This window comes from Mchenga conophoros, linkage group LG15, assembly GCF_057382185.1.
Source record: "Mchenga conophoros isolate Kocher_MC1m ecotype Shallow Benthic linkage group LG15, M_conophoros_male_GT1.1, whole genome shotgun sequence".
Classification (NCBI taxonomy): domain Eukaryota; kingdom Metazoa; phylum Chordata; class Actinopteri; order Cichliformes; family Cichlidae; genus Mchenga; species Mchenga conophoros.
In genome coordinates, this window is record NC_140540.1 from 28,026,330 (window position 1) to 28,053,197 (window position 26,868).

At 47.5% G+C, this 26,868-nt stretch overlaps 1 protein-coding gene across 3 annotated transcripts; it reads left to right on the forward strand.

Moving 5' to 3' along the window:
* cdc42bpb (CDC42 binding protein kinase beta (DMPK-like)) lies at positions 1 to 26,803 on the forward strand. Of its 3 annotated transcripts, XM_085245798.1 has the most exons (39): positions 1 to 702; positions 4,298 to 4,389; positions 6,467 to 6,550; positions 6,642 to 6,737; positions 6,821 to 6,969; positions 7,544 to 7,637; positions 7,852 to 8,052; positions 8,358 to 8,606; positions 9,005 to 9,236; positions 9,363 to 9,470; positions 9,811 to 9,944; positions 10,483 to 10,725; positions 12,235 to 12,345; positions 12,475 to 12,719; positions 12,806 to 12,911; positions 12,999 to 13,123; positions 13,202 to 13,307; positions 13,611 to 13,673; positions 15,061 to 15,209; positions 15,291 to 15,388; positions 15,497 to 15,576; positions 16,088 to 16,162; positions 16,242 to 16,307; positions 16,417 to 16,522; positions 16,594 to 16,730; positions 16,807 to 16,946; positions 21,502 to 21,583; positions 21,670 to 21,886; positions 23,457 to 23,519; positions 23,596 to 23,837; positions 23,925 to 24,279; positions 24,354 to 24,451; positions 24,537 to 24,621; positions 24,712 to 24,829; positions 24,912 to 25,029; positions 25,194 to 25,418; positions 25,685 to 25,793; positions 25,875 to 25,933; positions 26,128 to 26,803. In XM_085245798.1, exons 1-39 carry the CDS (start codon positions 534 to 536, stop codon positions 26,248 to 26,250), a joined length of 5,352 nt encoding a protein of 1,783 aa, XP_085101924.1. In that variant the 5' UTR covers positions 1 to 533; the 3' UTR covers positions 26,251 to 26,803. The 3 variants fall into 3 exon arrangements, with proteins under 3 accessions (XP_085101924.1, XP_085101925.1, XP_085101926.1); XM_085245799.1 differs by lacking the exon at positions 13,611 to 13,673; XM_085245800.1 differs by lacking the exon at positions 25,194 to 25,418 and having other exon boundaries at positions 2 to 702.
* The last annotated feature ends 65 nt before the right edge of the window (positions 26,804 to 26,868 follow it).

Below are 26,868 nucleotides of genomic sequence, written 5' to 3' on the forward strand. Positions count from 1 at the left end.
AACTCCTCCGCTTGCTCGGGATCTTCCGTCCTGGATTCAGCCATATTCCCAGCGCTCCGCCACACCGGCAGCCGCCTCGAACTCTCCTCAAACCGGCCGTGATCCCGTGACGCTCTCCCCCACTCCCACGGAGAACTCGGACATTCTGACCCCTGCGCAGTCGCCCCCGGAGCCAGCCCCGGTCCGACAAACCGAGCGGCGGACATGGAGCAGCGGCGGCCGACCTGAGAGTCGACGGTCCGCCCGACGTCCTGATCCTGAGAGGAAAGAGCAGATTTACCGGATTAGAGCCGGAGGAGGGCGGACAGAGGCAGGCCCGCAGGCTGCTGACCGACGGTGACCCACGGTGACCGGAGGACTCTCGGCGACGCTCCGAACCCCGCGGCTCAAAATGTCGGGAAGCTTCTCCTGGAGCTAACGGCTAACGGCTAGCAGCTAGGCAGGAAGCGGAGCCTCGGCGGCGGATACACCCGGACTGAGCGACGCGGGCCCGGCGGAGCATCCTGGAGAGTCCGGCGGGGACCGACAGCAGGATGTCGGCGCAGGAGCGGTTGAAGCGACTGGAGGAGCTGCTGCTGGAGCAGCGGGCGGCCGGCTGCCTGAACGTGGAGGCGCTACTAGACCTGCTGCTCTGCTTCTACACAGAGTGCTCCCAGTCCCCGCTCAAGAGGGAGAAGCACGTCACCGACTTCCTGGAGTGGGGTAAGACCCGGGTGGGTGGGGGTCAGGTTCAGCAGACTGGAGCTGGCCTACTGAAGGTCAAAGGTCAATCAAGGAGATCCAGGTGTAGCACGCTTCAGGTAGTTTCAGGTGTACGTGGGGTCGATCCAGGGTGCTTGAGGGGTCAGAGACAGATTCACCTCACAGGTGTCTGAAGGCTCTCTCCCCTGAGCTCAGCTCCAGGTTTGTGGAGCTCCTTGAAAGAGGATTCTGAAGGCTTAAACGGCGTCTCCGGGTCTCTCGTGGTCTGACGTGGTCACATGATATACAATCAATAATCGAGGTGATTAGGTTTAAAGTTGAGTCAGGATGAACACTAGGATAATCCTTGCTTTTTCAGGCTCCGCCTTCCTGCCCTGGTTGTGGGTCCCATGTAGACTGTTAGTGTTTCCATGGTGACTGCATGTGGCTAATATCATTCAGTGATAGTGTAATCGATCAGCTGGTCTTGAATCAGCTTCCAGCTTCTGTGCAGCTGAAACACTCTGGCCCAGTTTGGCCTGGTTCAGCCTGTTCCTGTCCTGGTTTCTGTGACCTGGTTTCAATTTGCAATTCTGCTCTGAGTTGGAGCCGCTGTGAAGGCCAACTGCATGCGCCGATGATGTCAGTGATGAGTAAGACCGATCAGGTCATGGGTGATCAATGACAGACGGTGTTCAGGTGATGTTTACAGGAAGGTTTGATACAAATAAGCAGGAAGCTGATCAGGACAGTCGGTGATGAAGATTATGAAGGCAGTGATCACCTAAACATGATTTCATAACTTGACTGAGGTGTGTTATTGATCTGATACCATCTCCTTTAGATCAGGGTGGGGAACTCTAGGCCTTGAGGGCCAGTGTCCTGCAGGTTTTAGATGTGTCCTTGATCCAACACAGCTGTTTTAAATGGTTAAATTACCTCCTCAACATGTCTTGAAGTTCTCCAGGGGCCTGGTAATGAACTAATCATGTGATTCAGGTGTGTTGACCCAGGGTGATATCTAAAACCTGCAGGACACCGGCCCTCAAGGCCTGGAGTTCCCCACCCATGCTTTAAAGTAATCCATAATTGCTTCAGACAGCATCGCTCACACCTGTCAGTGTCTCTGAGCAATCACAAGGTTCTTAGACTCAGGCCCTCACCTAAGAGGGCGGGGACAGGAGAGGATGCACTCACTTCATTTGTCTTCCATTAATAATGTATGACAAACCACTTTATCGCTAATCAATAACTGGCTTCCATCCGTTATTGATCAGTGACAAAGTTCTCCACCTGCTGCAGAACTAAAACAGGACTAGCAGTCACGGCCACTCTGCAGACATGTCTCCATCAGTCGGACGGCAGCAGACTCGTAGACATGGAAACCGTAATGCCGCCATGACGTGGTGAATTATTCTGTGCTCTTTCTCAGCCCTCAGCCTTTGATGTCACAGCAGTGACATCAGTCAGACCGAAAGTGTTTGCAAACGTTAAGTCAGGGCTCTGAGGAAGAATTGAAACCAGCTCAGCTCCTCTGCTGTGTTTCTATTCTGGTTTCTATGAGAGTAAATGTGAGTGACCCAGATAAATCTGATCTCAGATCAGATGAATAAATGATGAGGAGCTGACAGCATGCAGGGTACTAATGCCTCTAACTCACGACTCGGGTCGTTCTGTTATCAGGACACGTTTAACCAATGTTCCCTCTAAACTGCGCGCATGCGCAATTGCGCACTGCTGGCACGGTCTCTGCGCACAGAAAATCTGTGTTGCGCACAAAAAAAATCTAACCTGAATTGAAATTAAAATAAATACTTTAACAATTCTGTTATGCAGTGTTAGTCAGTAAGTGACTGGCTGCTCCGGTATGGGATTAATCGCATCATAGTCCAGCCAATGATGCGATTCACATTCGTATATACGCAGCTAATCAACGTCGCTGACAGACTATGGCAGCGTTCTTATGTGCCAACACCGGTGTTTTAGCTAGCAAAGCGGCGTGGCTGATGTGGAGTGAAGCCACGATAATGACAACGTGTACAACCATTGGAGATGTGAGCAGGACAGATGGAACAATTGACGGGAAAAATGTGGACTTAATACCAGTTTTTAAATTGTGTTGATAGGTCACGTAAAACCAGAGTTATGATAAAAATATATGCAATGTTTGTTTTTTCCTTAATACGATCATTGTTTATATTTATTGCGGGAAGAAACTGTAAAAACGGCATTTTATAGGGAAAACGCTCGAAAGCGCTCTCCGCCTGTGAGCAAATGTACTATGTGGACCAATCAAAAAATGATATGGCAACATGGCATTTAGTTGTTTAGGAAGAGGGAAGTTTTAGGTGTTGCGGCGGTGTTTTGAGATGTGAGAGATTTGCGACGTTTAGCGCAAATCTTGTGTAGTTAGTGTGTAGTGTAGTCAATAGTTCTGTTGTGTGTGTCAGAACAATGAGGCGACTACTGAGTGTTACAGATGTTACAGGAGTGATACATCTGCTGTTGTCAGGCCTGCAGATATCAGGCTGTTCTCCTCCTTTATCTCATAGTGGACAGAAATAATTTTTTGGAGAGGCACAAATAATTTGTGTGGCATCAAATTTGATGCAGAACACCTGATTGTTCTGTAAATAGTTTTAAATGTTTATTTTAAAAAACGCCTTGGCTGCATTTTTAGGTAAACGCCTGCAAAAAACTTTGTTTGCAAAACTCAGTTACTTTTTTGAAGAAGTAACTATTGAATTAATTGCCAACATTGGTCAAAAAAAAAGAAGTTGTTTTCAAAATTGGAGTTCAAGTTATTTTTACTTTGTGTGTTCGCTCAGACACGTGAAAAATTAGAAGGAATATTGCGTTTAACCTAACGTCAGCAATCAGGGTCAGAGGTCACACAAACCTGGTTATCATCTCGCTGAGTTAACTCAGGGTTTAACCTGCGAGTTCACGTGAAAGGGGCAGAGCTGATAGCATCTGAGCAATTTAAAGGGACATTTCACCTCTCATGTGACTCCTCTTTTACAGAGATGCTGTCAAGTAAAAATCTGTAAAGAACCAAAAAATCTGTGAATAATCTGAGAGGTGAAACTGGTTAATCTGGTCATTTGTGGCACAGAGCAGGAAAATACAAGTTGAATGGCAGTTAATGATTTTGTCTTTGTTTTTAAAGCAACGACTGCACATTCGTGTCTGAAACACAAACGGTAACATTTCCTGTCACACAGACTGATGACTGAGATCAGAGTGGATGAATGTGATTGGTTGAACATTCCTGGTGTCCTGTGTTTGTAGCAGATCAGAGTTAAGTAGAATCAAGTAGAAAAAGATTTAAATATTTGCTGCATCAGCACATGAACGTTCAGTCTGAGCCGCTCTAGGTTCATGCACTGCTCTCAGGAACAAGCTGCACACTGATGCACATAAAAGAATCAGAGGACCGCTTCTGCTTTAAACTCTGAATATAACCTGCTCTTGACCAGGTGAGGGCTTCAGCCTCTGTTACCATTGTGATTTGATCTGGTAAGAAGTCAACAACAGAACATTACCTGTATGAGATTGGGTTAGTGTGGACCTCTGCGTGCGTGTGACATTACCCCAGCTCTTCTGTGTGTTCCAGTGAAGCCATTCACAACCACGGTGAAGGACATGCGGCTGCACAAAGACGACTTCGAGATCCTGAAGGTGATTGGACGAGGAGCTTTTGGAGAGGTAAGACTTCCTGATGACCTGTGACTTGTCAGGCGACTAAAGGTGACGAAAAGGAAACACGATGTATTCATGTGTAGATAGAATAAATACACTCTTACTTTGTAAAGCACCTTAGCACTGGGATTTCCTGTCCTGATTGTGTGTTTGAGACGCCACACTGTGTCGCAGTGGCTTGGAGGAGGCTCCGCCCATCCTCCTCTGCAGTCTGAGGGAAAACGGGAAGGGCTCAGATTCCAGGCAAATACAGGAAGTGAACGGGAAGCTGTTAGGAACACAAACTTGATGGAGGAGGAGACGGCGCGATGACCAATCCCTGAAACAAAACTCAATTTCAGTTAATGTCGCAGGCATTAACTCCACCACCTGTGACATCATCAGAGGCAGGGTAACCGAACAAATACAAGTCATGTCATGTGTTTGTTGTTGGTTTGACAAACAAATGGCAAAAAAACAAGTCAGCAGAGAGAAACTGTGACCCTGTTTCTGTAACCTGATTGGTCGCAAGGCTCCTCGCACTGTAGGCTTGGAGGTCGTCTCCGTCCTAAAACTGGATACAGCCCCGCCCTCCTCTCCTTACCTGAGCCTGTGGCCCAGAAATAATCCAGGGTGGAGATGATAATCCAGGATAATCTGAAGATCATCGTGGACGCTGATGGAGATCTCATATTAAACGTCCTGCAGCACACCACGATGTGATTGTCTGCAGGGCTATTCGATATAACGACATCAGATGACGATATAAAAACGTCTATCGTTTCATTTTACGCTGTCGTTTGTTTCGTGGTGTCGCAAAATAAACTGTTTACGGCAATATTTTTTCAGTGTTTTGTTGGTCACTGTAGTGGCTATATTAATTTCTTAAAGTTCTCTCTTTCTCTTATATTTAATATAACCACACTACGGACGGACAAGCGCCTGTTTTTATGCGTTGTCGTTAGCAACAATGATGGTAAAACCATTGCGTGGCTCCGCTGTCCACTTGTTTATTTTCCACAAACCTTTCACAATAAAGCTCAAGATCCTGTTGAGACTTTTCAAAATAAACTGAATCACGTGAAAGAGTATGCAGAGTATTTACGGATGAGAAGCAAAAAAAGAGCCGTCAGACTCAAACGTTAGAACAGGCTTTTCCCCGCAGCACGCTGTGAAATAAATAATCACAAAGAAAACGGCGGCCGTTACAACTTATGACTAAAAATGTATAGTTTCAGGCATCTGTTAAAACACAACGCCCAGCTGGAAACACTTCACGCAAGTCAAGCTGCCAGAGATTCACAGAATTTACAGAAAATGTTACAGTTTTGTGATTTATATTGTTATCGGGACGATAGATGTATTATATCGGGATATGAGATTTTGGTCATATCGCACAGCCCTAATTGGCTGAAATATTTAAGTTCTGTTTAATGTGAACAGAGACGGGTTGGTGGGGTCTTATTTGTTATGAAGACAAGAAGTTTGACATAATCGTGGTACGAGGGGACAGAGCAATTCAGTTCTTTACAGCATGGATGCAGTTTCCCATGAGACATGCAGTGAAGACGTGCACACATATCAGAACCCACACAGTACTGTGGTATTTGTAGTCCTTTGGTGTTTGAGATCTGCACTAAGCGTCCTCTCTAGGATCTTTTGGGTAATGTGTAAAGCAGAGCGAGTGTCCTCAGCAGCCGCTGTCAGCGTGTGTCTGTTTCTGTGTGTGCGTTCTTCTCATACCAGAGGACAGGTGTGACACTACCACACCTGCCTGCTGCCTCGGGACATAAACACACACCTGTCCTCAGGTATGTCCCGAAGCACCGGGCAGGCATGGTTGTGACACACCTGTCCTCAGGTAAGTCCAGGTGAGCTGTGTGGGTGGGGTTCTATGTCATGTGCTCAGACCAGCTCAGCAAGTGATGTTAAAGATACACACTCGGTCACCATGGAGACCATAGCAGCAACACTGCACAGGTGATACACCTGTGGGAGGCACACAAATTTGACATGGCATCATTCTGGACCCTTGGCGCATAGTGCTGCAGGTGTTTGTGTTTACCTGTGTGTTCATGTTTCTCGCCCCCTCTCTCTCTGTCAGGTTGCCGTGGTGAAGATGAAGCACACGGAGCAAGTTTATGCTATGAAGATCCTCAATAAGTGGGAGATGCTAAAACGAGCAGAGGTGGGCTCCTCTTCATGATCATGTAATGGGCTGTTGTGACCTTAGTGTGCTGTGGGCATGTTATTGACGTGTTGGTATGCTGTGAGTGCAGACGGCATGTTTCCGTGAAGAGCGTGACGTCCTGGTGAAAGGAGACAGTCAGTGGATCACCAACCTGCACTACGCCTTCCAGGATGACAACTATTTGGTGAGTACTAGCTGCTGTCCCCTGTGGGACTGGGACTGGTACTGGTACTATCTTTAACTCCTCTGTGTGTACCTGTACTGCAGTACTTGGTGATGGATTACTACGTGGGTGGTGACCTGCTGACGCTGCTCAGTAAGTTTGAGGATCGACTTCCTGAGGATATGGCCAAGTTCTACGTGGCTGAGATGGTACTCGCCATCCACTCCATCCATCAGCAGCACTACATACACAGGTACTCGGAGTACTGCAAACTGCACTGCCTGTACTTCACACTGTACTCTTAAGTTGTACTGGCCCTACCAAAGGTATGTGCCTCTGTATCCAGGAAGTGTGCTTTTCCTGCTGCAGTGTCCTCTGGGAAATGTAGTTCCTTCCTGCTCAGCTGGTCTTTTCCTTCCTGAGATGGCTGAACTTTAACCTGCTGCTGTTCAGTCTCACACATCTTTATTCACACACAGTGAAACGATGGCGCTTTAAGGTGCATCACGTGATCGGAGTCAGATAAAACATGGACGCACATCCCGTTTGGTACGCCTGGTCATATGTTTTAGAAATGACCATGTGGAGGTTGTCACAGTGAGTGTGTGATTTCAGAGACAGCCCCTCGTCACCGCCAGCTTCAAAACTCAAAATGGTGACAGCAAAAACACTCATCTGAAAAGGACCAATGGGTTCACAGCACAGTAGCGCCACCCATCTTTATACTGTGTGTGGTTAATCAGATCCTGCTGCGGCATCAGCTGACCATGTTACCTGTCTGGGATGAAGGTGACGATGACTAGCTGAATATGTTTTTCGTCTTTCAGAGACATCAAACCCGACAACGTCCTGCTCGACGTCAACGGCCATATTCGCCTCGCAGACTTCGGATCCTGTCTCCGCATGATGGAGGACGGCACGGTAACTGTCACGCTCCCATCGCCTCTTTGAAGCTAACAGTGCTCTCGTTAGTCTAGTTTAAGGTTAACCCTGGTAATCTTAGTGCTGGTCTTAATTCAGGAACTTCAATAGCTTAATTAAGCTTGTTTAGTTCTGTTACTTGAGCTTAAGTTCACCTTTGACCTTTTCTGGATGACCTTTTGTAACCTCGGTCCATCCCAATGTTTCACTATAGGTTCAGTCCTCGGTGGCAGTTGGCACGCCAGACTACATCTCCCCAGAGATCCTGCAGGCGATGGAGGACGGGATGGGCCGCTACGGCCCAGAGTGTGACTGGTGGTCGCTGGGTGTGTGCATGTATGAGATGCTGTATGGCGAGACACCGTTCTACGCTGAGTCGCTGGTTGAAACCTATGGCAAGATCATGAATCATGAGGTCAGAACCATGGACTGTTCTATCTGCCAGAGTATTTGGACTGTCTTTCAGAATAAATAAAGACACTAGCTGTTACAGTAATCAGATTACACTCTGTCAGGGTAATGATACTGTGCTCTGTAATTGGATTACTCTTGTCCTGCCCGTGCTGTGCTGCTGTTTCCAGGTTACAAGTCTGTCTCCAGGCTCTCGTCCCACTTCCTGTTTTGAATCAGAGCTCGTCCCTCAGCGCACGCTCGCCTTTTTGTCCAGTTTCCTGACTCTTCCTCTGAACGTATCCTTGTCTTTTCTTTTGCTGTTTCCAGGAGCGTTTCCAGTTCCCTTCCCATGTGACCGATGTGTCTGAAGATGCCAAGGATCTGATCCAGGGCTTGCTCTGTTCCAGGGATCGTCGCCTTGGACTTAATGGGATCTCTGATTTTAAAAGCCACCCTTTCTTCAACGGCATCGACTGGGACAACATCCGGTCCACCGGGGCCCCCTACATCCCCGAGGTGTCCTCACCCACCGACACCTCAAACTTTGACGTAGATGATGATGTCCTGAAGAACCCGGTGAGGACCGTCTTTCTATCCTCAAGACCGTTTTACATAGGAAGCAGCATGTAGTGGGATCACCACTAGCTGGAGCGAGTTACGTAAATTTTATTCAACCCAGTTGAACTTTGACCGTGGCATGTGGGACTTCTCCCCGCCAGAGTGCTTTCACTGTGCTTTGCAGAGGGCAGTACAGTATGTGCTGCTCCCTGTGTGAAATGGCCTTCCATCAATCTGACTGCTCTGAGACTCCATCAGTCTCAGAGTCACCTGGAGTCACAGGGCAGTCAGACTGAGTCTGGGGCCTAAGAGTCTCTGAGAGTCCCCGAGACTCCAGGTGACTCTGAGACCACAGGTTTTCCAGTGGCCCTTCTTGTCCGCACAGTCCTTCATGCTGACAGGTCTTCTCTCTACAGGACATTGGACCTCCAGTGTCTCACACTGGTTTTACAGGGCAGCACCTCCCCTTCGTTGGCTTCACCTACACCACCGACAGCTGCTTCTCCGACCGCAGCTCTGTCAGCAGGGCGTGGTTGCGTGTCCAGATCGAAACAGATGGTGGAACAGGAGGGGAGGAGGTGGAGGTTTTTGAGAAGAGGATTCGTCGACTGGAGCAGGAGAAACAGGAACTGAACCGCAAACTGCAGGGTAAGGAGGAGGCGGACTCCAGCAGTACTCCCACAGTACACTGCTGGACTCCAGCAGTACTCTGTAGGACTCGATCAGTATTCCTGCAGTACTCGCTGTGACCTCACTGCGTCTGTCCTCCCACAGAGTCGACTCAGGCCCTGCAGGCTCCAGCTCGAGGAGGAACTCTGAGTCGAGACAAAGAGATCAAGAAGCTCAATGAGGAGATTGAACGACTCAAGAAGAAGCTGGCAGGTCAGAGGATGTTTCCGTGGTAACAGACACAGTTGGGGTGGTAGCACCTGATATGGTCTGCAGTCTGCAGGCACGGAGTTCATCAATAAAAGAACTGAATAATGACATCTGAAACTTTATTTCCTGTTAGGTTTGTTTAACAGCGCCACTCGCAGAAAACCTTAAATATTTCAAGTTTCTGTGCTCCGCCCGAGCTCGTGTTTAATGTCATACAGACACATGTTTATTAATACGTTGGAACCAATGAGACAGTACTGCAGAAAAATCAGTTTAAATAAAGTTATTAAAGTAATGTCACACTTTTTATTTATTAAAATAAACCCTGCCCCTGTAATCTCAGACTCTGACAGGCTGGAGCACCAGCTGGAAGAGGCGGTCTCTCTCAGACAGGACTATGAAAGCTCCGCCTCCAAACTGAGGAGCATGGAGAAGCAGGTGAAAAGCCTGCGACAGGAGAAGGATGAGGTTCACAAGGTACGCGGATCTGGCCGCAGGTGGAGCTGTTTTTCAGAATAAAGCCCCTTTTCCATTAGTACCTACTCTGATCAACTCGTTTTCCATTACAATCCAGCACTAACTGATGTGAGTGGTTGTTGTCATAGCAACATGTTTGAGCGTCCCGCGACTTAATTGCTATGCAGAACGCTACAACAAAGGTGGACATCCAAGTGACAACATACCTGTGGCTTTTCGTCAAACTCGTCGGACTGTTTTTGTAGCCATTTCCCTCATTGCCATGGTTTCAAAAATGGCAGTTTTGATTTTTGTGAACAAGATGCTCTTATGATTCATCGAGTGACGCTACCGACCAGCCAATCAGTGGCATGCAGTGTGACGACGTCACATTTTAGTACCTGCTCAAATGGCTTGGAACCCTGGGTGAGCAGGTACTAAAACGGTACCTTACAGAAAACCCTTTAAACTGTGGCAAGTCAATCCGAGTAGTTACTAATGAAAAGGGGCTTAATAGTCATGTATTCCCAAGCTAATAAACCCCACACCCTCTGAGCAGCAGTTGGCTGACGCCCTGGAACGCCTGAGGAGTCAGACGAAGGAGTTGAAGGAGGCGCACTCGCAGAGGAAGCTGGCGCTGCAGGAGTTCTCTGAGTTGTCAGAGAGGATGGCTGAGCTGCGCTCCTCAAAGCAGCGCCTGACCCGCCAGCTCCGTGACAAGGAAGAGGAGATGGAGGCGCTGCTGCAGAAGATGGACGGCACGAGGCAGGAGATCCGTAAGATGGAGAAGAGCCGTAAGGAGGTGAGTGAGGATGGCTGCAGAGCATCAGCAATGACCATTTTGTGATTAAAACCTTAGAGACGAAAGTCTCCTCTGTTAGCATTCACCCTCGTTATGGAGGGTTAGGGAGCGTCTGTCGGGTTTTCAGTTGGTCGCTTTAAGTAATTTGTCAGTGATGATGATTGGGCACATGTCCTGATGACAGGGAGTCAGGAACAGAAGTGTAAGAGGTCTGAAGATGAGCCTGAGAGAGACAGACAAAGCAGGAAAAAGAGGATTTGTTTTTGGTTCACAAGTGAGGTAGAGCCGTCTGGGTATCGCCAACAGTGCAGCATGATACTGTTCTCTTATGTGGTTAGCAGTACAGCTCTACAGATTAAGAGTTTGTTTTCTGACTTTCTAAGTTGAATTCCAGAGTCAAACTGAAAAGAACGGGAGGTGCACCATCAGTCCTGAGGTGCACCTCCTCATGCTCACCAGCAGAGGGAGACAGACTCCTGTAATAAGCAGGAAGCCGTTGGTCAATCAAAGAACACTTTGATGTAAAACGAGAAGGAACCAAGCGTTTAAAGCGCCGTGAGCACATGTCAGAGACAAGACAGGTCTAAAAGGTTTGGTCAGATCATAAGATGAATTACGACGGCTCCTTCATAAAGTGTTCGGGTTCTGGGTTAATGGAGGGACGCTCTCGCTGTCTGAAGGTGTGTTCTGACCACACCTTCTGTTCGCGCTGACTGTTGGAGGCTGTTCCTCTTTTTTCTCTTGAGCAGCAGGAACTGGAAGCTTTGGGGTTTTCAGAAATTATTTCAGGTCATATTAATGTCAGATTCCATAGGCAGCATACATACACAGTTCAGATCAACCCTGAGTGATGGTGCTGTGCTCTGATTGGCCAAACATGTCATATAAAGTGCAGACTTCAGTAAAATGGCAGGAAAGATTCAGTGACGTGGGAAACACCCGAATGAGCTCAAAGGAATTAATCTGCAGAGAGTGAATCAGGGTTACAGGAAAGGAGGCGAATGAATCACTAACCACTGCTAATGACATCACTTCTTGTTAGCAGGGTGTAAAAGTCATATAAACCTAAAAGCTGTGTGACTTCCCTATTCACCAACCATCTGCTGACACTGAGTGGAGGGGGAGGTGATGGTGGGTCGACAGCTGGTTCCACAGCATGCACACCTGTGTTGCAGGTGTGGTTATGAAGAACCTCATGAGGATGATAAGAATTTAATGCAAAAGCAGGAAAATAAGACTCATTTTGAGCAGCACTAGTCCGACATCATCACCCATCAGCTCAGCCTGAGCAGTGATTGATGTCTCTGATATTCAATGTTTATGACGGGACTGTGAGGTGTGGCGTCTTCGTCACTGCAGACACATGTTCATGTTTATGTGCTGTAACGCAGCTCTGCTGTGCACTCCACGTGCACACCATGTTAGGTCCCCCGCAGAGCTTCCATCTCAGTAGGTCTGAGTCTCAGTAAGCTCCACCGACCCGCAAAAAGCCTTTTGTTTGTGTGTTAGCTGGAGGCTCAGCTGGATGAGGCGCAGACAGAGGCATCAAAGGAGAGGAAGCTGAGGGAGCACAGCGAGGTTTACTCCAAACAGCTGGAGGCGGAGCTGCAGAGTCTAAAGGTCAGAGGTCACACACACACACACCCCTTTACACCCATCATGACCACACAATCCCAATTTGAGCCTGGGTTAAGCCAAACCCTGGCTGAACCGGTCCTCACAGTCATGCAGAAGTTGTTCTGATCCTAGTCTCAGCAGGGCCGTGGAGTAGCAGCAGGAGGGGCGGAGTTTCAGCAGGAACTATCCCATCTAAAGGCAGAGCTGGACAAGAAGGTGCTGTTCTACGAGGAGGAGCTCCTGAGGAGGGACTCGGCCCACTCCTCTGAGATAAAAAACCTCTGCAAAGACTTGCAGGAGTCTGAGGGGGCGCAGCTCACCGCCAACAAGGAGTTGCTGCAGCTCCGAGACAAGCTAGACAAGGCCAAGAGGGACAGGTGAGTCCTGAACTGGGTTTACTGGCAGGTACAGGTGAGTCATGGCCAGATCCATGCTGACCCAGTGTGTGTGTGTGCCCTCTCAGGCAAGTCGAGATGGAAGAAGCTCTCACTGCTCTCAAGAAGAAACATGAGCGAGAGAAGAACCTGCTGACAGAAGAAAACCGAAAACTGACGACAGAGACCGACAAGGTGATACTCCTGTAGTACTGTTACTGCACACTTTGTAGTACTAGGAGCACCGCTGTGTAATACTGCTCTCGTTGTGGTTGTGTCCAGCTGTGCTCGTTCGTGGATAACCTGACGGCTCAGAATAGGCAACTAGAAGACGAGCTGCAGGACCTGGCGTCCAAGAAGGAGAGCGTGGCTCACTGGGAGGCTCAGATCGCAGAGATCATCCAGTGGTGAGTCACGTGAGCTGCTTGGACACCGCCGCGGGTTCAGCGACACATTTTTAAGGACATGTGGTACACTGTGTTCAGGGTCAGCGACGAGAAGGATGCTCGAGGTTATCTGCAGGCTCTAGCCACCAAGATGACGGAGGAGCTGGAAACTCTACGCAGCTCCAGCTTGGGAACCAGACCTCTGGTAACACTAACACACACACAAACACACACACACACACGGGACTTCACCTGAAGCGACCTGTTGAAGCCTCCGCCTGTCACAGGTGTGTTCAGACATCACTCAGTCATAGCAGAAATTTTTTTTAAAATTTATGTTACAAATACTCAGAAATGTTTTATCCCTTCAGTTATGTTTTAACTTAGTGGCTTTTATTGTGAAAGAAATCCAGGAATGTCCTCCACCTTCTTCAGACTGTAGTACTGTCTGTATCTGTGTGTTGATTTTGTTTGGGGGGGTTTTTTCCTTTCAAACCTGCTGTCTTAGACGGAATCAGGAGTGGCCACTCCCCCTAAGAAGCCCTGGCCTCCCATTGGTGGAGACAGGAGGGTGAGTGAGCTGGTCACGATTTCCAGCCAGTCAAAAATCACTTTCTGGGCGAGCTTAAAGATGCTTGCATGGCTATTGGCTTGCATGTGTACCATTGATATTAGAACGCAGTGAGGCTTTCCCAGTGCGGGTTCCTGACAGCTGTGACGAAGTCATAGAGTGGATCACACAGAAGCCTGGAGAGGTCAGAGGTCAAGCAGAAGCATAGATGAGGAGGTTACAAAGAGAGTTGGTGTCTACAGTGACCTCTCGAGATGAATCCAGGGTCAGGACAGGGTGAGGGTTCAAGGTCTGGTGGGGACAGAGTGGAGACGAAGCTTTAGTCTAAGGTGGTGTCACAGTCTGTACTTCAGGGAGTAGTTTACTCTGTACTTGAGTCAGTACTCGGTCTACACATTAGTTTTTACTCACTGAGTACCTCGAGTAGGCACCTGGGGGGTCAGGTACTACACTTCAGGTACTCTTCTGTTATCTTTGAAGGTTTAGAGTCATCTGGAATTTAAGCAGTGCATCCTTTAGGGCTTTAAATGGTCAAATCTTGATGTCATATGATAATGTCACATTTTCCAGCAGCTACATCGGTGGTATCACATGTCTGGACATCACCTCACCTGATTGAACACTCATTGGCTGTGTCCCAATTCAGGGTCTGCATGCTTGAAGTACGCGCACTACGCGTACTACGTACGGTGCGTACTATAAGTACGAGAAGTGTGGAAGTGAGAGGCTTGTGAAATGGGACGGTCTAGCCTTCGTTGCGCTGTTCAGGTTGCCTAGCAACCATGATACTAACCGCGAGAAACGTTACAAACGGCATTGTTTGACAGAAGTGAAGGAGAAAATGTTTTGTTGGTCATTCATTTTTGTCATGACATCACTGATTAGTTGAGTATCTGAGGCTGAGACCACAGGACTGTAAAGCATGATTGTTGGGCTTCATTTCTGTGCTGAACAGTCATTTAAGATTAGTTAGTAAATAACAATTAGTTAATGTTGTTCATGAGACTAACATCATCTCACTCTGGCAATATAAATGTAATATGGCCAATATTATAGTATTGTCAGATTATTATGGCGTGTGTGTCGCGCTATGAATTGTGGGATATATAGGACCACGAAGCGTGCACCGGACCACGCTTGATATTTGGGGAAATTGACGGCGCATTTGGAGTATGCATTTGAAGTACACTTCGAATTGGGACAGCCGCCGTCGCGTGGCGGTGACGTAACCGCACTTAAAATGCGTACTTCAAGTGTGCAGACCCTGAATTGGGGGACAGCCTCATTGGCTGCTCTGATCGTCCGACTGCACCATTTCTTGCTTTCTGAGCGTTGATGTACAGTGACAATAAACAGGTGCCTATCCCTCTGATTCCACCCCCTCCAGGACCCCCTGTGGAAGGTGCGCCGCAGTCAGAAGTTGGACATGTCTGCTCGCCTCGAGCTGCAGTCGGCTCTGGACGCTGAAATCAGAGCCAAACAGCTGGTCCAGGAGGAGCTGCGCAAAGTCAAAGCCTCAAACATCAACCTGGAGAGGTCAGAGGTCATACCAAGGCAGACTGTCATCTTATCTGTGTACTGTGTTCACCTATCTGACCCATGTCTCTCTGCCTACAGTAAGCTTAAGGAGACGGAGGAAAGGAGCAAGGAAATGGTGGAGCAGATGGAGACCCTAAAAAAGGAGATGGAGGAGACCCGTTCACGTTCCGACAAAGGTTAGGCAAAACTACTCAGACCATGTGTGTATGATTTTTAGGGTCTGAGAGGACAGGTAGGTTCCAGTGGTGTCTGTGGGCGTGTCTTCACCATATATGTCTGTGCAGGTCTGAAGCTCCCGGACTTCCAGGACCCTATCTTTGAATACTTCAACACGTCTCCTCTAGCTCCAGACCTCACCTTCAGAGTGAGTTACCTGTCTGACTTTCCTACCATTCATAGTAACAAGCCCACACACAGCAGCTCACAGGACAGTGATGCCATTCAGGTGTAGTGCTGACTTACTCAACTTCATCTTGCTTCTTTCTCTTTGTAACTTTGAGATGTCAGCTTGCTCTGCCTCCTTGCTGTATGCTCTCTGGGAAGAAGTAAGTTTACCCTCCCCTCTTCAGACAGTGACCTGCCACCTTCAACCTCGAGTATAGCTGCTAGCTTTGTACTAATGACATCAACAACCACTCGGGTCAAATTAATGCCCTGCACAGCTGATCCGACTGACTATAAAAACCTCCATCCACAGAATAAACTCCGCCGACACACAAAAAAAAGCATCGCTTAGTATCAGTCCTCTTAATCTCATATTACTGCAGTACTACTTCATGTGTCTGCTGTATGAATACTGCAATAGTGCATTTGTAGTTGTCACAGTTCATCTGATCAGGTGTTGATAATCTTTGTGTCACGGTTTTTACCTGCAGCCTTCAGACATAGATGCCACCCCTGCAAAATCAGACACTACGCCCCCATCACCCTCCACAAGCTCCGAACACGAGGTTGGTCACAGATGAGTCTTTGCACAGGTGTCCTGTATGTTATGGTTTGTTTAACTGATTGACCCGTTTGCGTCCACAGGAAATTAAAGCAGTCCCTTCGAGCCCCTCGCCTATCTATCAGAGCACAGCGCTGACCACACCAAAGGTACCCTGAGGTTCTCGCAGGTGTCCTATGACTCCACAGGGCCACTCAGATTGTAGTAATTGTAATAGATTTTTGTGTGTGTGTGTGTGTGTGTGTGTGTTTGTTTCAGCCCAAAGCTCACCAGCTGAGCATCAAGACGTTCTCCAGCCCGCCTCAGTGCACACACTGCACCTCCCTGATGGTGGGACTAATCCGGCAGGGATACGCCTGCGAAGGTACGCAGCGCTAACAGCACCTTTGCTTCTGGTTCAGTCACAGGTGTCTGACTGACTCTCTGTCTCTGCAGTGTGCTCCTTCATCTGTCACGTTTCCTGTAAAGACCACGCCCCTCTTGTCTGCCCGATCCCAGCAGAGCAGGCCAAGAGGCCACAGGGCATTGACGTCCAGAGGGGAATCGGCACTGCATATAAGGGCTATGTCAGGGTGAGTCCATTGACACGGTACTGACGATGTAACTGTGTAGCAGCTCCACATACTCAAGCTAGTTTGTTTCCGTCAGATTCCAAAGCCCAGTGGGGTGAAAAAGGGCTGGCAGCGAGCATTCGCCGTGGTCTCTGACTGTAAACTCTTTCTCTACGACATCCCAGAGGGAAAGTCCACGCAGCCTGGGGTGGCAGCCGGTCTCGTCCTCGACCTCAGGTATTCGGTTTGGTCACCTTCTGTCAGGACATGAAAACACTACTTGAGGTCTTAGAAGAGTCTGCTTGTTTTGACAAAAATCCCTGGACTCTGGAGCAAGTTCCAGCTCTTCTAATTCATCCATCCATCCATCCATCCATTCGCTTCCGCTTATCCTTTTTCAGGGTCGCGGGGGGCGCTGGAGCCTATCCCAGCTGTCATAGGGCGAGAGGCGGGGTACACCCTGGACAGGTCGCCAGTCTGTCGCAGGGCCAACATACAGGGACAGACAACCATTCGCACTCACTTTCATTCGCACATTCACACCTAGTGACAATTTGTTTCTTCTAATTCAATTCAGTTTTATTTATACAGTGCCAAATCACAGCAACGGTCGCCTCATGGTGCTTTATATTATAAGGTAGACCCTACAATAATAAGTGAAAACCCCAACAGTCATATGACCACCTACAGTGGGGCAAAAAAGTATTTAGTCAGCCACCGATTGTGCAAGTTCCCCCACTTAAAATGATGACAGAGGTCAGTAATTTGCACCAGAGGTACACTTCAACTGTGAGAGACAGAATGTGGAAAAAAAAAAAAAAAATCCATGAATCCACATGGTAGGATTTGTAAAGAATTTATTCGTAAATCAGGGTGGAAAATAAGTATTTGGTCAATAACAAAAATACAACTCAATACTTTGTAACATAACCTTTGTTGGCAATAACAGAGGTCAAACGTTTACTATAGGTCTTTACCAGGTTTGCACACACAGTAGCTGGTATTTTGGCCCATTCCTCCATGCAGATCTTCTCGAGAGCAGTGATGTTTTGGGGCTGTCGCCGAGCAACACGGACTTTCAACTCCCGCCACAGATTTTCTATGGGGTTGAGGTCTGGAGACTGGCTAGGCCACTCCAGGACTTTCAAATGCTTCTTACGGAGCCACTCCTTTGTTGCCCGGGCGGTGTGTTTTGGATCATTGTCATGTTGGAAGACCCAGCCTCGTTTCATCTTCAAAGTTCTCACTGATGGAAGGAGGTTTTGGCTCAAAATCTCACGATACATGGCCCCATTCATTCTGTCCTTAACACGGATCAGTCGTCCTGTCCCCTTGGCAGAAAAACAGCCCCATAGCATGATGTTTCCCCCATGCTTCACAGTAGGTATGGTGTTCTTGGGATGCAACTCAGTATTCTTCTTCCTCCAAACACGACGAATTGAGTTTATACCAAAAAGTTCTACTTTGGTTTCATCTGACCACATGACATTCTCCCAATCCTCTGCTATATCATCCATGTGCTCTCTGGCAAACTTCAGACGGGCCTGGACATGCACTGGCTTCAGCAGCGGAACACGTCTGGCACTGCAGGATTTGATTCCCTGCCGTTGTAGTGTGTTACTGATGGTGACCTTTGTTACTTTGGTCCCAGCTCTCTGCAGGTCATTCACCAGGTCCCCCCGTGTGGTTCTGGGATCTTTGCTCACCGTTCTCATGATCATTTTGACCCCACGGGATGAGATCTTGCGTGGAGCCCCAGATTGAGGGAGATTATCAGTGGTCTTGTATATCTTCCATTTTCTGATGATTGCTCCCACAGTTGATTTTTTTCACACCAAGCTGCTTGCCTGTTGTAGATTCACTCTTCCCAGTGTGGTGCAGGTCTACAATACTTTTCCTGGTGTCCTTCGAAAGCTCTTTGGTCTTGGCCATGGCAGAGTTTGGAGTCTGACTGTTTGAGGCTGTGGACAGGTGTCTTTTATACAGATGATGAGTTCAAACAGGTGCCATTCATACAGGTAACGAGTGGGGGACAGAAAAGCTTCTTACAGAAGACGTTACAGGTCTGTGAGAGCCAGAGATTTTCCTTGTTTGAGGTGACCAAATACTTATTTTCCACCCTGATTTATGAATAAATTCTTTACAAATCCTACCATGTGAATTCATGGATTTTTTTTTCATTCTGTCTCTCACAGTTGAAGTGTACCTCTGGTGCAAATTACTGACCTCTGTCATCATTTTAAGTGGGGGAACTTGCACAATCGGTGGCTGACTAAATACTTTTTTGCCCCACTGTATGTACAAGTGGTTGGGCAACAGTGGGAAAGGAAAAACTCCCTTTTAACAGGAAGAAATCCTCTCCCTGCTCCTCCCTGACCGAGGGGAGGAAGACAGGACCAAGACATGCTGTGGAAGAGAGCCAGAAATTAATAGCAAGTATGATTCAGTGCAGAGAGGTCTATTAACACATAGTGAGACAAGAAAAAACACCCAGTGCATCATGGGAATCCCCCAGCAGCCTACACCTATTGCAGCTTAACTAAGGGAGGGTTTAGGGTCACCTGGTCCAGCCCTAACTATAACTTTAGCAAAAAGGAAAATTTGAAGCCTAATCTTAAAAGTACAGATAGTATCTGTCTTCCAAATCCAAACTGGAAGCTGGTTCCACAGAAAAGAGGCCTGAAAACTGAAGACTCCCATTCTACTTTTAAATTATCTAGGAACAGCAAGTATGCTAGAAATGATAAATCCATGAACTAGTTTTTTTGTGTCACTCTTGAGACAGGATATTTCTAATTTTAGAGATATTGCGCAAATGGAAGAAAGCAGTCTGACATTTTTGTTTAATATGTGCATTGAAGGACATGTCCTCAGGGCTCTAGACTAACTTTTTGCCATGGGCGTACCGGTACGCCGAACTTTAAAAAGTTAGGCGTACCAGCACAAAAGTTAGGCGCACACAAATTTTATAATAATTGATATAATATAATGTGTTTTTCTGGATACACTGTGCTTTTTCAGCATTCAAAGATTGTTGACACCCTGTCAGAGCACTGGATATGAATTTCAGAAGCAGAAAGATCAGGCCTTAACTTAACAGAAAAGTCAGCAATAGTTCTTTTCCTATTACAGCTACATCCACTTCTGTCGTGCCTAGGCTGCTCACTAGGGCTGGGTATCATCACTGATTTCTATAATCCATTCGATTCCGGTTTTCAAAGTCCCGATTTGATTCAACTTAGCCTCAGACAGTCAGAAATATTATAATTCTGATCATTTATCAGTACTGACTTCATCAGAATTGTGAACATCACAGCAGATGCCTTTGTGTGAAAGTAACTGAGAATAAAACACAGAAAAACATGAAGGAGATTTTCCTGGTCTGGCTTTTTAGAGCAGATAACCTTAAAAATATTCTACAATGTTCTGCATATAAAGTTTCAATTTCTTCAGTATTGAACAACAGAAAAAATAGGCTTTCTTTTCCGAGGTCATTTAAGTGAAAAAAAGAAAAGAAAAAGACAGCAGCTGACAGCGCTGTAAACAACGGTAGACTGGTGGGTAATAAGTGAATGAATAATACAGAAAACAGAGATTGGAGACGGGAAACTGTTCTTGAAGTACAGAGAGAGAGAGAGCTAGCTGTGCATGAAGTCTGATTTTAATAGTCGTGGAAGCAAAACAGCAAAATTCACGACGACATTGATCAAATGTGAAGCGCAGTTTGCTGCTTCTTTTGCTGCTGGCTCGGTGAATTTTGTTTGGAGAGAGACAAAACCTGCAGCTCAGAATCAGCGCAAAAAGACGTAATCACAGCGCGGACCGGACGCATCAGAACCGCTAAGCTCCGACAGCGTGTCCGTCTACGGGCCGTCGGGTGAGAAAGCCGAGAAAGACAAAGTTGATTCTGATGCGTCGGTCCGTTCTGTGTTTACGTCTTTGTGTGGAATCCGTGTACCTGCTCTCATCTGCTGTTTGGTTGTTGTTGAAATGGTTTTGTGAGCTTTAATCTGAGAATCTGGCTTTTCTGGCAAAACACAGTTATATTTAAAGTCGATTCAGGATTTAATGAATTGATATCGCTTTATTCAAGCTACTCACCTCCCACTTCCACCTGCACTTTCAACTGGACCACGGCCAATCAGAGAGGTCCCGCCCCTGACTATCTCAGGGGCGGGATTACTGGAGGCAAAGGTAATGTCATCCAGAGTAAGAATCTGGTTAGATACCATATTTCTAAGATTTTGATGGCCAAGTACAATAACCTCAATTTTATCTGAATTTAGAAGCAGAAAATTAGAGGTCATCCAGGTCTTTGTCTTTAAGACATTCCTGCAGTTTAACTAATTGGTGTGGATTATCTGGCTTCATGGATAGATAAAGCTCTGTGTCATCTGCATAGCAGTGAAAATGCACTGTGAAACAAGAATATGTTTTTAATTAAATTGGCTACACAAAAACATCACTGTGTTGGAACAGGAAGTGACACCGCAGAGAGCGAACACTTCTGAGAAGGTTCGTGTGGGCATGTTAATCCAGGTCCTGAGACGAAGTCTGAAGAAAGTTTGTGTAGCCCTAAGTGTTAGGACAGCTTGTGAGTCCTGATAAGGTTCATGTAGTTCAGAGACGACTCTGATACCTTTGTGAAGACTGTAATAGAAAGAAAAGATTTAGCTGGTTTAGAGAAGATTTAGGCAGTCGCGTGAAGCTGGCGGGGGGTTTTTTGTGTGTGGAGTTTGTGACAAGTATTATTTTTGTATATGCAATTATCTCTTGCATCTCACTTTTTCAGGGATGAGGATTTGTCCGTTAGTTCGGTTTTGGCTTCCGATGTGATCCACGCAACCAGGAAGGACATCCCCTGCATCTTCAGAGTAGGAGGACCCCATCACTGTTAAAACATTTGGTGTCTGAGCACCAGTGCGTGTCCTGTTCTGATTGTTTTTGTTGTCGTGGTCAGGTGACATCATCGCAGCTGATCTCGCAGCTGTCTTCAGTGTCTCTGCTTGTCCTGGCAGAGAGCGAGGTAGAGAAGAGAAAATGGGTCCGGATCCTGGAAGGTATGCAGAGCATCCTGACCAAGAACCTACTGAAGAGCCAGCAGGTCCACGTCCTGCACGAGGCCTATGATGCCTCACTACCCATCATCAAGACCACGCTGTCCGCCGCTGTACTCGGTCAGTAACGAGTGCTCTGCTGAAAAAGTGTAGGACAGTTGACCATGGTAGGCTGAAATTTTTTCAGGGTCTACTGATGGATTGTGCTGAGTTTCCTGTCGATGTTCAGTCTTATTGATTACTTGATTTGTATCCATTTAATCTCTCTTATTATTTTGTTAATAAGAACTAGAGCTGGGCGATATGAGATTTTTTTCATATCACGATATGTTTTTTTCATTTCAGGCGATAACGATATCTATCACGATATAAGCCAAATAACTATATTTGTAAGATTTAAATGTGCCGTTGCTCACAAGTAAAATGTGAAATAATCAGCAGCTTGTTTTTATTTAAATATTTATTTCCCATAATAAGTTCAACAGGGTAGATGTACTTAAGGAACATGAGACTTTTTCAGATAAATAAAGGCAAATATTGCACACTACACAAAAGGCAGCCGCTAAAGCGTTTAAGTTTCAAAATAGAACAAACGAAACAGACTACTAAATTGTCAATTCCACTTAGAAACAAAATATTAATTCTAAAAACAAATCTTAGTTTGTTTTACAGAAGAACAGACAAAACTGACTAACTTTTGTCAATATCAAATAAACTGAGAACTAAAAGGAAATTCTCAATCTCTCCTTGTTGTATAGCTTAGCTTTTCAAACAGTTTTAACGGTTACTTTAGTCTGACAAAAGCCGAATGACGAATTAGCGCTTCCAGTCAGAGACTGAGGCTACGTCCACACGTACACGGGTATTTTTGAAAACTGAGATTTTTCGTTTTAAAAAATAATCCCGTCCACACATAAAGGCAGAAATGAAGGAAAACGCTGCTATGAACATGCCAAAGCAGCAGGTGGCGCTAGATTCCTAACCGTGCAGAAATATTGGCCAATCAGAAGTCTAGAAGCCTCTGTGGGAAAAAGTAAACAAAGCTGGGGCATAGAAGCAGAACCGAGTCATATGTGTGGACGGACAGTAACTGTGTGTATATGTAAGCATTTAAACACTGCAGAGAGTAGAATTAACAGTATTGTAGAAATTCATTTCACCGAAACAATAACGTGGCGCACAGTGTGACGCATGCACCAGTTTATTGTATTTCCAGACTTGCTTTCGGCACAATTTACAGTGCACGCTACTCTGTTTTTTGTCAGACTTGAAATAGCCGAAATACCTTCACACTACGGAACTTCTATGGCTCTTCCGTTCGACAATCTCTCCGGCGTTGGAACCATCATCTGTTTTCTCTTCGGCCACGCTCGGTTGATTTTTCTAGTCGGCACACTCATTTCCTCCATTACCCGCTGGCTGCTTCCCAAACAAACACACGTGCGGCTTGGCACTTGTGCTGTACGTTACAAGTCACGCGACATGACGCTGCGGCTGTCATTGGTTCGGCTCTGCGCTACTTAATTTGGATTGGCTGACCTTTTTTTTTTTTTTTTTTTTTTTTTAAGAAGACAAGAGCGGCGAGGTCTATCGTGATAGCTTAATTTCTCTATTGAGTAAAAGTTATATCGCGATACATTGTTATCGTTCTATCGCCCAGCTCTAATAAGAACATTTCCCATCTGTGCAGATCGTGAGAGGATCGCCCTGGGAACAGAAGACGGACTGTTTGTGGTTGAAATCACGAGAGACGGTGAGCCCAGTGAACAGACTTTGTCCACGTGACTGATTGTGCTAACCTCCTTTAACTCCTCCCTTTCTTTCTACAGTGATTGTGAGAGCCGCAGACAGTAAGAAGATCTCTCAGATTGAATTGATCCCAAAGGAGAAGATCATTGCGCTCCTCTGCGGTCGCAACCGTCAAGTTCACCTTCACCCCTGGGGGGTGTTGGAGGGAGCGGAGTCCAGCTTCGATGCCAAGCTGGCAGACACCAAAGGCTGCCAGGCTATGGCCGCCGGTGTTCTCCGCCCAGGAGGCCCCCCCTGCCTGCTGGCTGCCATCAAACGTCAGGTCAGTGGTATGGGCTCACCTGGAGGCGACCTGTGGTTCTGCTCCGGTGCCCATCCTAATGCTGCGGTTTCTATGTCCCGCTTCCAGGTTCAGTGCTACGAGATCACTCCGACAAAGCCCCACCACAAGAAGCTGTGGGAGGTGCAGGCCCCAGGTGTGGTTCAGTGGTTGGGGATGCTCAGGGACCGGCTGTGCATCGGTTACCCGTCAGGCTTCGCTCTGCTGGCCTTGCAGGGGGAGTCGTCCCCTATAAGCCTGGTGAGCCCGGCAGACCCATCGCTGGCCTTCCTGGCGCAACAGCAACTGGACGCTCTACATGCACTGGAGGTCGGATCCAGCGATCTGCTGCTGTGCTTCAGCCAGCTCGGTGTCTATGTGGATGGACAGGGACGTCGGTCCCGGACCCAGGAGCTCATGTGGCCCGCCACACCTCTTGCTTTCTGTACGTTGCACGATTCTTGTAATTGTAGAAACGGGTGCAGTGGATAGTCTCTCACCTGTCTCTCTGTGTGACAGGCTCTAACTCATCTCACCTGACGGTCTACAGCGAGTATGGGGTTGATGTCTTTGATATTCACACCACTGAGTGGGTCCAAACCATCTCCCTGCGCAAGGTAACCAATCACAGTTCAGTGAAGGTCAGACCACCCATTCAGAATGCAGTGATGGCTGAAAGACTGTGTGCGCACCTATCTACAGATTCGACCTCTGAATGCTGAAGGAACGTTAAACCTGCTGAGCTCAGAACCTCCTCGTCTGATTTACTTTAGCAACACCTCCTCAGGTAGGAGCACACCTGAATCACGTGGACGCTAACGCTCCCACAGCTGAAGCTAACCTGTGCTTACCTGTCTCTGTACCCATGTCTTTTCAGAGGGCGATCTCACCATCCCGGAGACGTCCGATCACAGCAGGAAGTTGATGGTTCGAACTCGCAGCAAGAGAAAGTTCCTCTTCAAGGTTCCCGAGGAGGAGCGACTCCAGCAGAGGAGGTGATTTTAGTCACTTCTGGTGTTTTCCCATGTTATGTTTACCTGCGTGCTCACTTGTGTGCTGGTGTCGTTGTCTCCTCAGGGAGATGCTGAGGGATCCGGAGCTTCGCTCTAAGATGATTTCTAACCCCACCAACTTTAACCACGTGGCTCACATGGGACCAGGAGACGGCATGCAGGTCCTCATGGACCTTCCTCTGGTAACTCCTCCTGCTCCTCCTTCTGCTGCCGGCATGTTCTCCTCCGTCTCCTCCCCCCACTCCTCTGACTCCTGCCTTCATCACACTGACTCCTCTCTTCTCTCTTCCCCCTGTTTCAACTTCATCCTGCTCCTTCTCATCTTTGTCTGCATCTTGGTGTTCAGGTTGGTGATGTTGCCTCCCTCTCCTCCTCCCCGTCTCCCTCCCCTTCCTCCTCTTCTTCCCGTCACACCCTCATCTCTCCCCCCTCCAACTTTGAGCACGTGTATCACATGACGTCGGCATCGGCTGGCGCCTTCTTGCAGAAAGACGCCTCCTCTTCCTCCTCCCAGCAGAGCCTCCTTCAGCCTTCCTCCTCCTCCTCTCCCTCCACCTCCTCTGTGGGAAGGGTAGGCCAGCTTCTGTCTCCCCCCCTCCACTCAGGCTGCGCCCAGGTCACATGACCTGAATGCAGCAATCACTTGATTGATTTGATGACCTCACACTCGCTCATCAGCTGAATGGTCAGCGATGATGTCATCAGGTCATGCTGTGTACCTCTGCCAGCTGATCGATCAGTCTGAGGATGCCAGAAGGATCAATAAACTCTATTCATCTGTGTGTGTGTGTGTGTGTGTGTGTGTGTGTGTGTGTGTGTGTGTGTGTGTGCCCGCAGAGTGTGCTGCCCTCTTCTCAGGACGACTGCATTAAAGATAAGCCCCGCCCCCTCTCCAGTATCTCACGGCAACAGAGGAGCAAGACGCACATCACACGCACAGCTTCAGGTAAACACATGAGTGTTCATGTCGCTAGTCTCGACACGAACTGTCACTAACTCACCTGTCTCTGTGATTTCATTGGCTTAGATTTTGGGGGAGGCGCTTCGTCCCGCAGCATCTGTGACCCGGAGGAGGTGGACCGAGAGGTACCACACATACACACTCTCTCTCTATCTCTCTATCTATCTCTCTATATCTCTATATCTCTATATATATATATATATATATATATATATATATATATATATAGATAGATAGATAGATAGATAGATAGATAGATAGATATATAGATATACCATCAGTCTTGATCAGTAATCATGCTTGTGTATTGATCCCTCAGCCTGACTCTGACTCCACCAAACACTCGACGCCCTCAAACAGCTCCAACCCCAGCAGCCCCCCCAGCCCCAACTCCCCCCACCGCAGCCAGCTCACCCTCGACGGCCTGGACTCCGAAGCCTGAAGCCCCGCCCCCACCTGAACAAGTCGGGCTGTGGACTGAGAGCTTAGCATTTACTTCCAGGATTTTATTGTGGCGGGGTGTGTTTGCGCTTCCTACTGTTTTTATTTTGTTGGATTTTACCTGCTGGAAGCCCCACCCCTTGGTTTTAACCCCTCCCTGCTGAGAGCTGCTGTGTGACCTTTGACCTTTACTCTGATTGGCTCTATGGGACCAGCGCCTGCTGTTGTCGTGCATGTGTAATGACTTCCTGTTGGCGTGCAAGCTGACACGGGGAGCGGGCGGAGGTCTCGCTCTGACGAAAACACTGAATTAATTTTGTTGAAGTTGCACATCGTCATCACCTTCATCTTTGTTGTCGCTTAGGGTAAAATAATCTTTAATTTGTGTCAGTTATGATCTTTCCTCTGGCCCCGCCCTCTGCTCAGTTGGAGACAGGAGAGGGGGCAGGGTCACACCTGAACACTACTGCTTTGTTTCTTCCAAAATCACATTTAAAGGATCTTTGTAACGATAAACTGTTAGTGGCCAAAAACAATAAACGAACCTGAATTCAGTCTTTGAGTCTGAGTCACACCTGCACAGGTGAGCCCGGCAGGCAACCAATCAGGACAAGCAGAG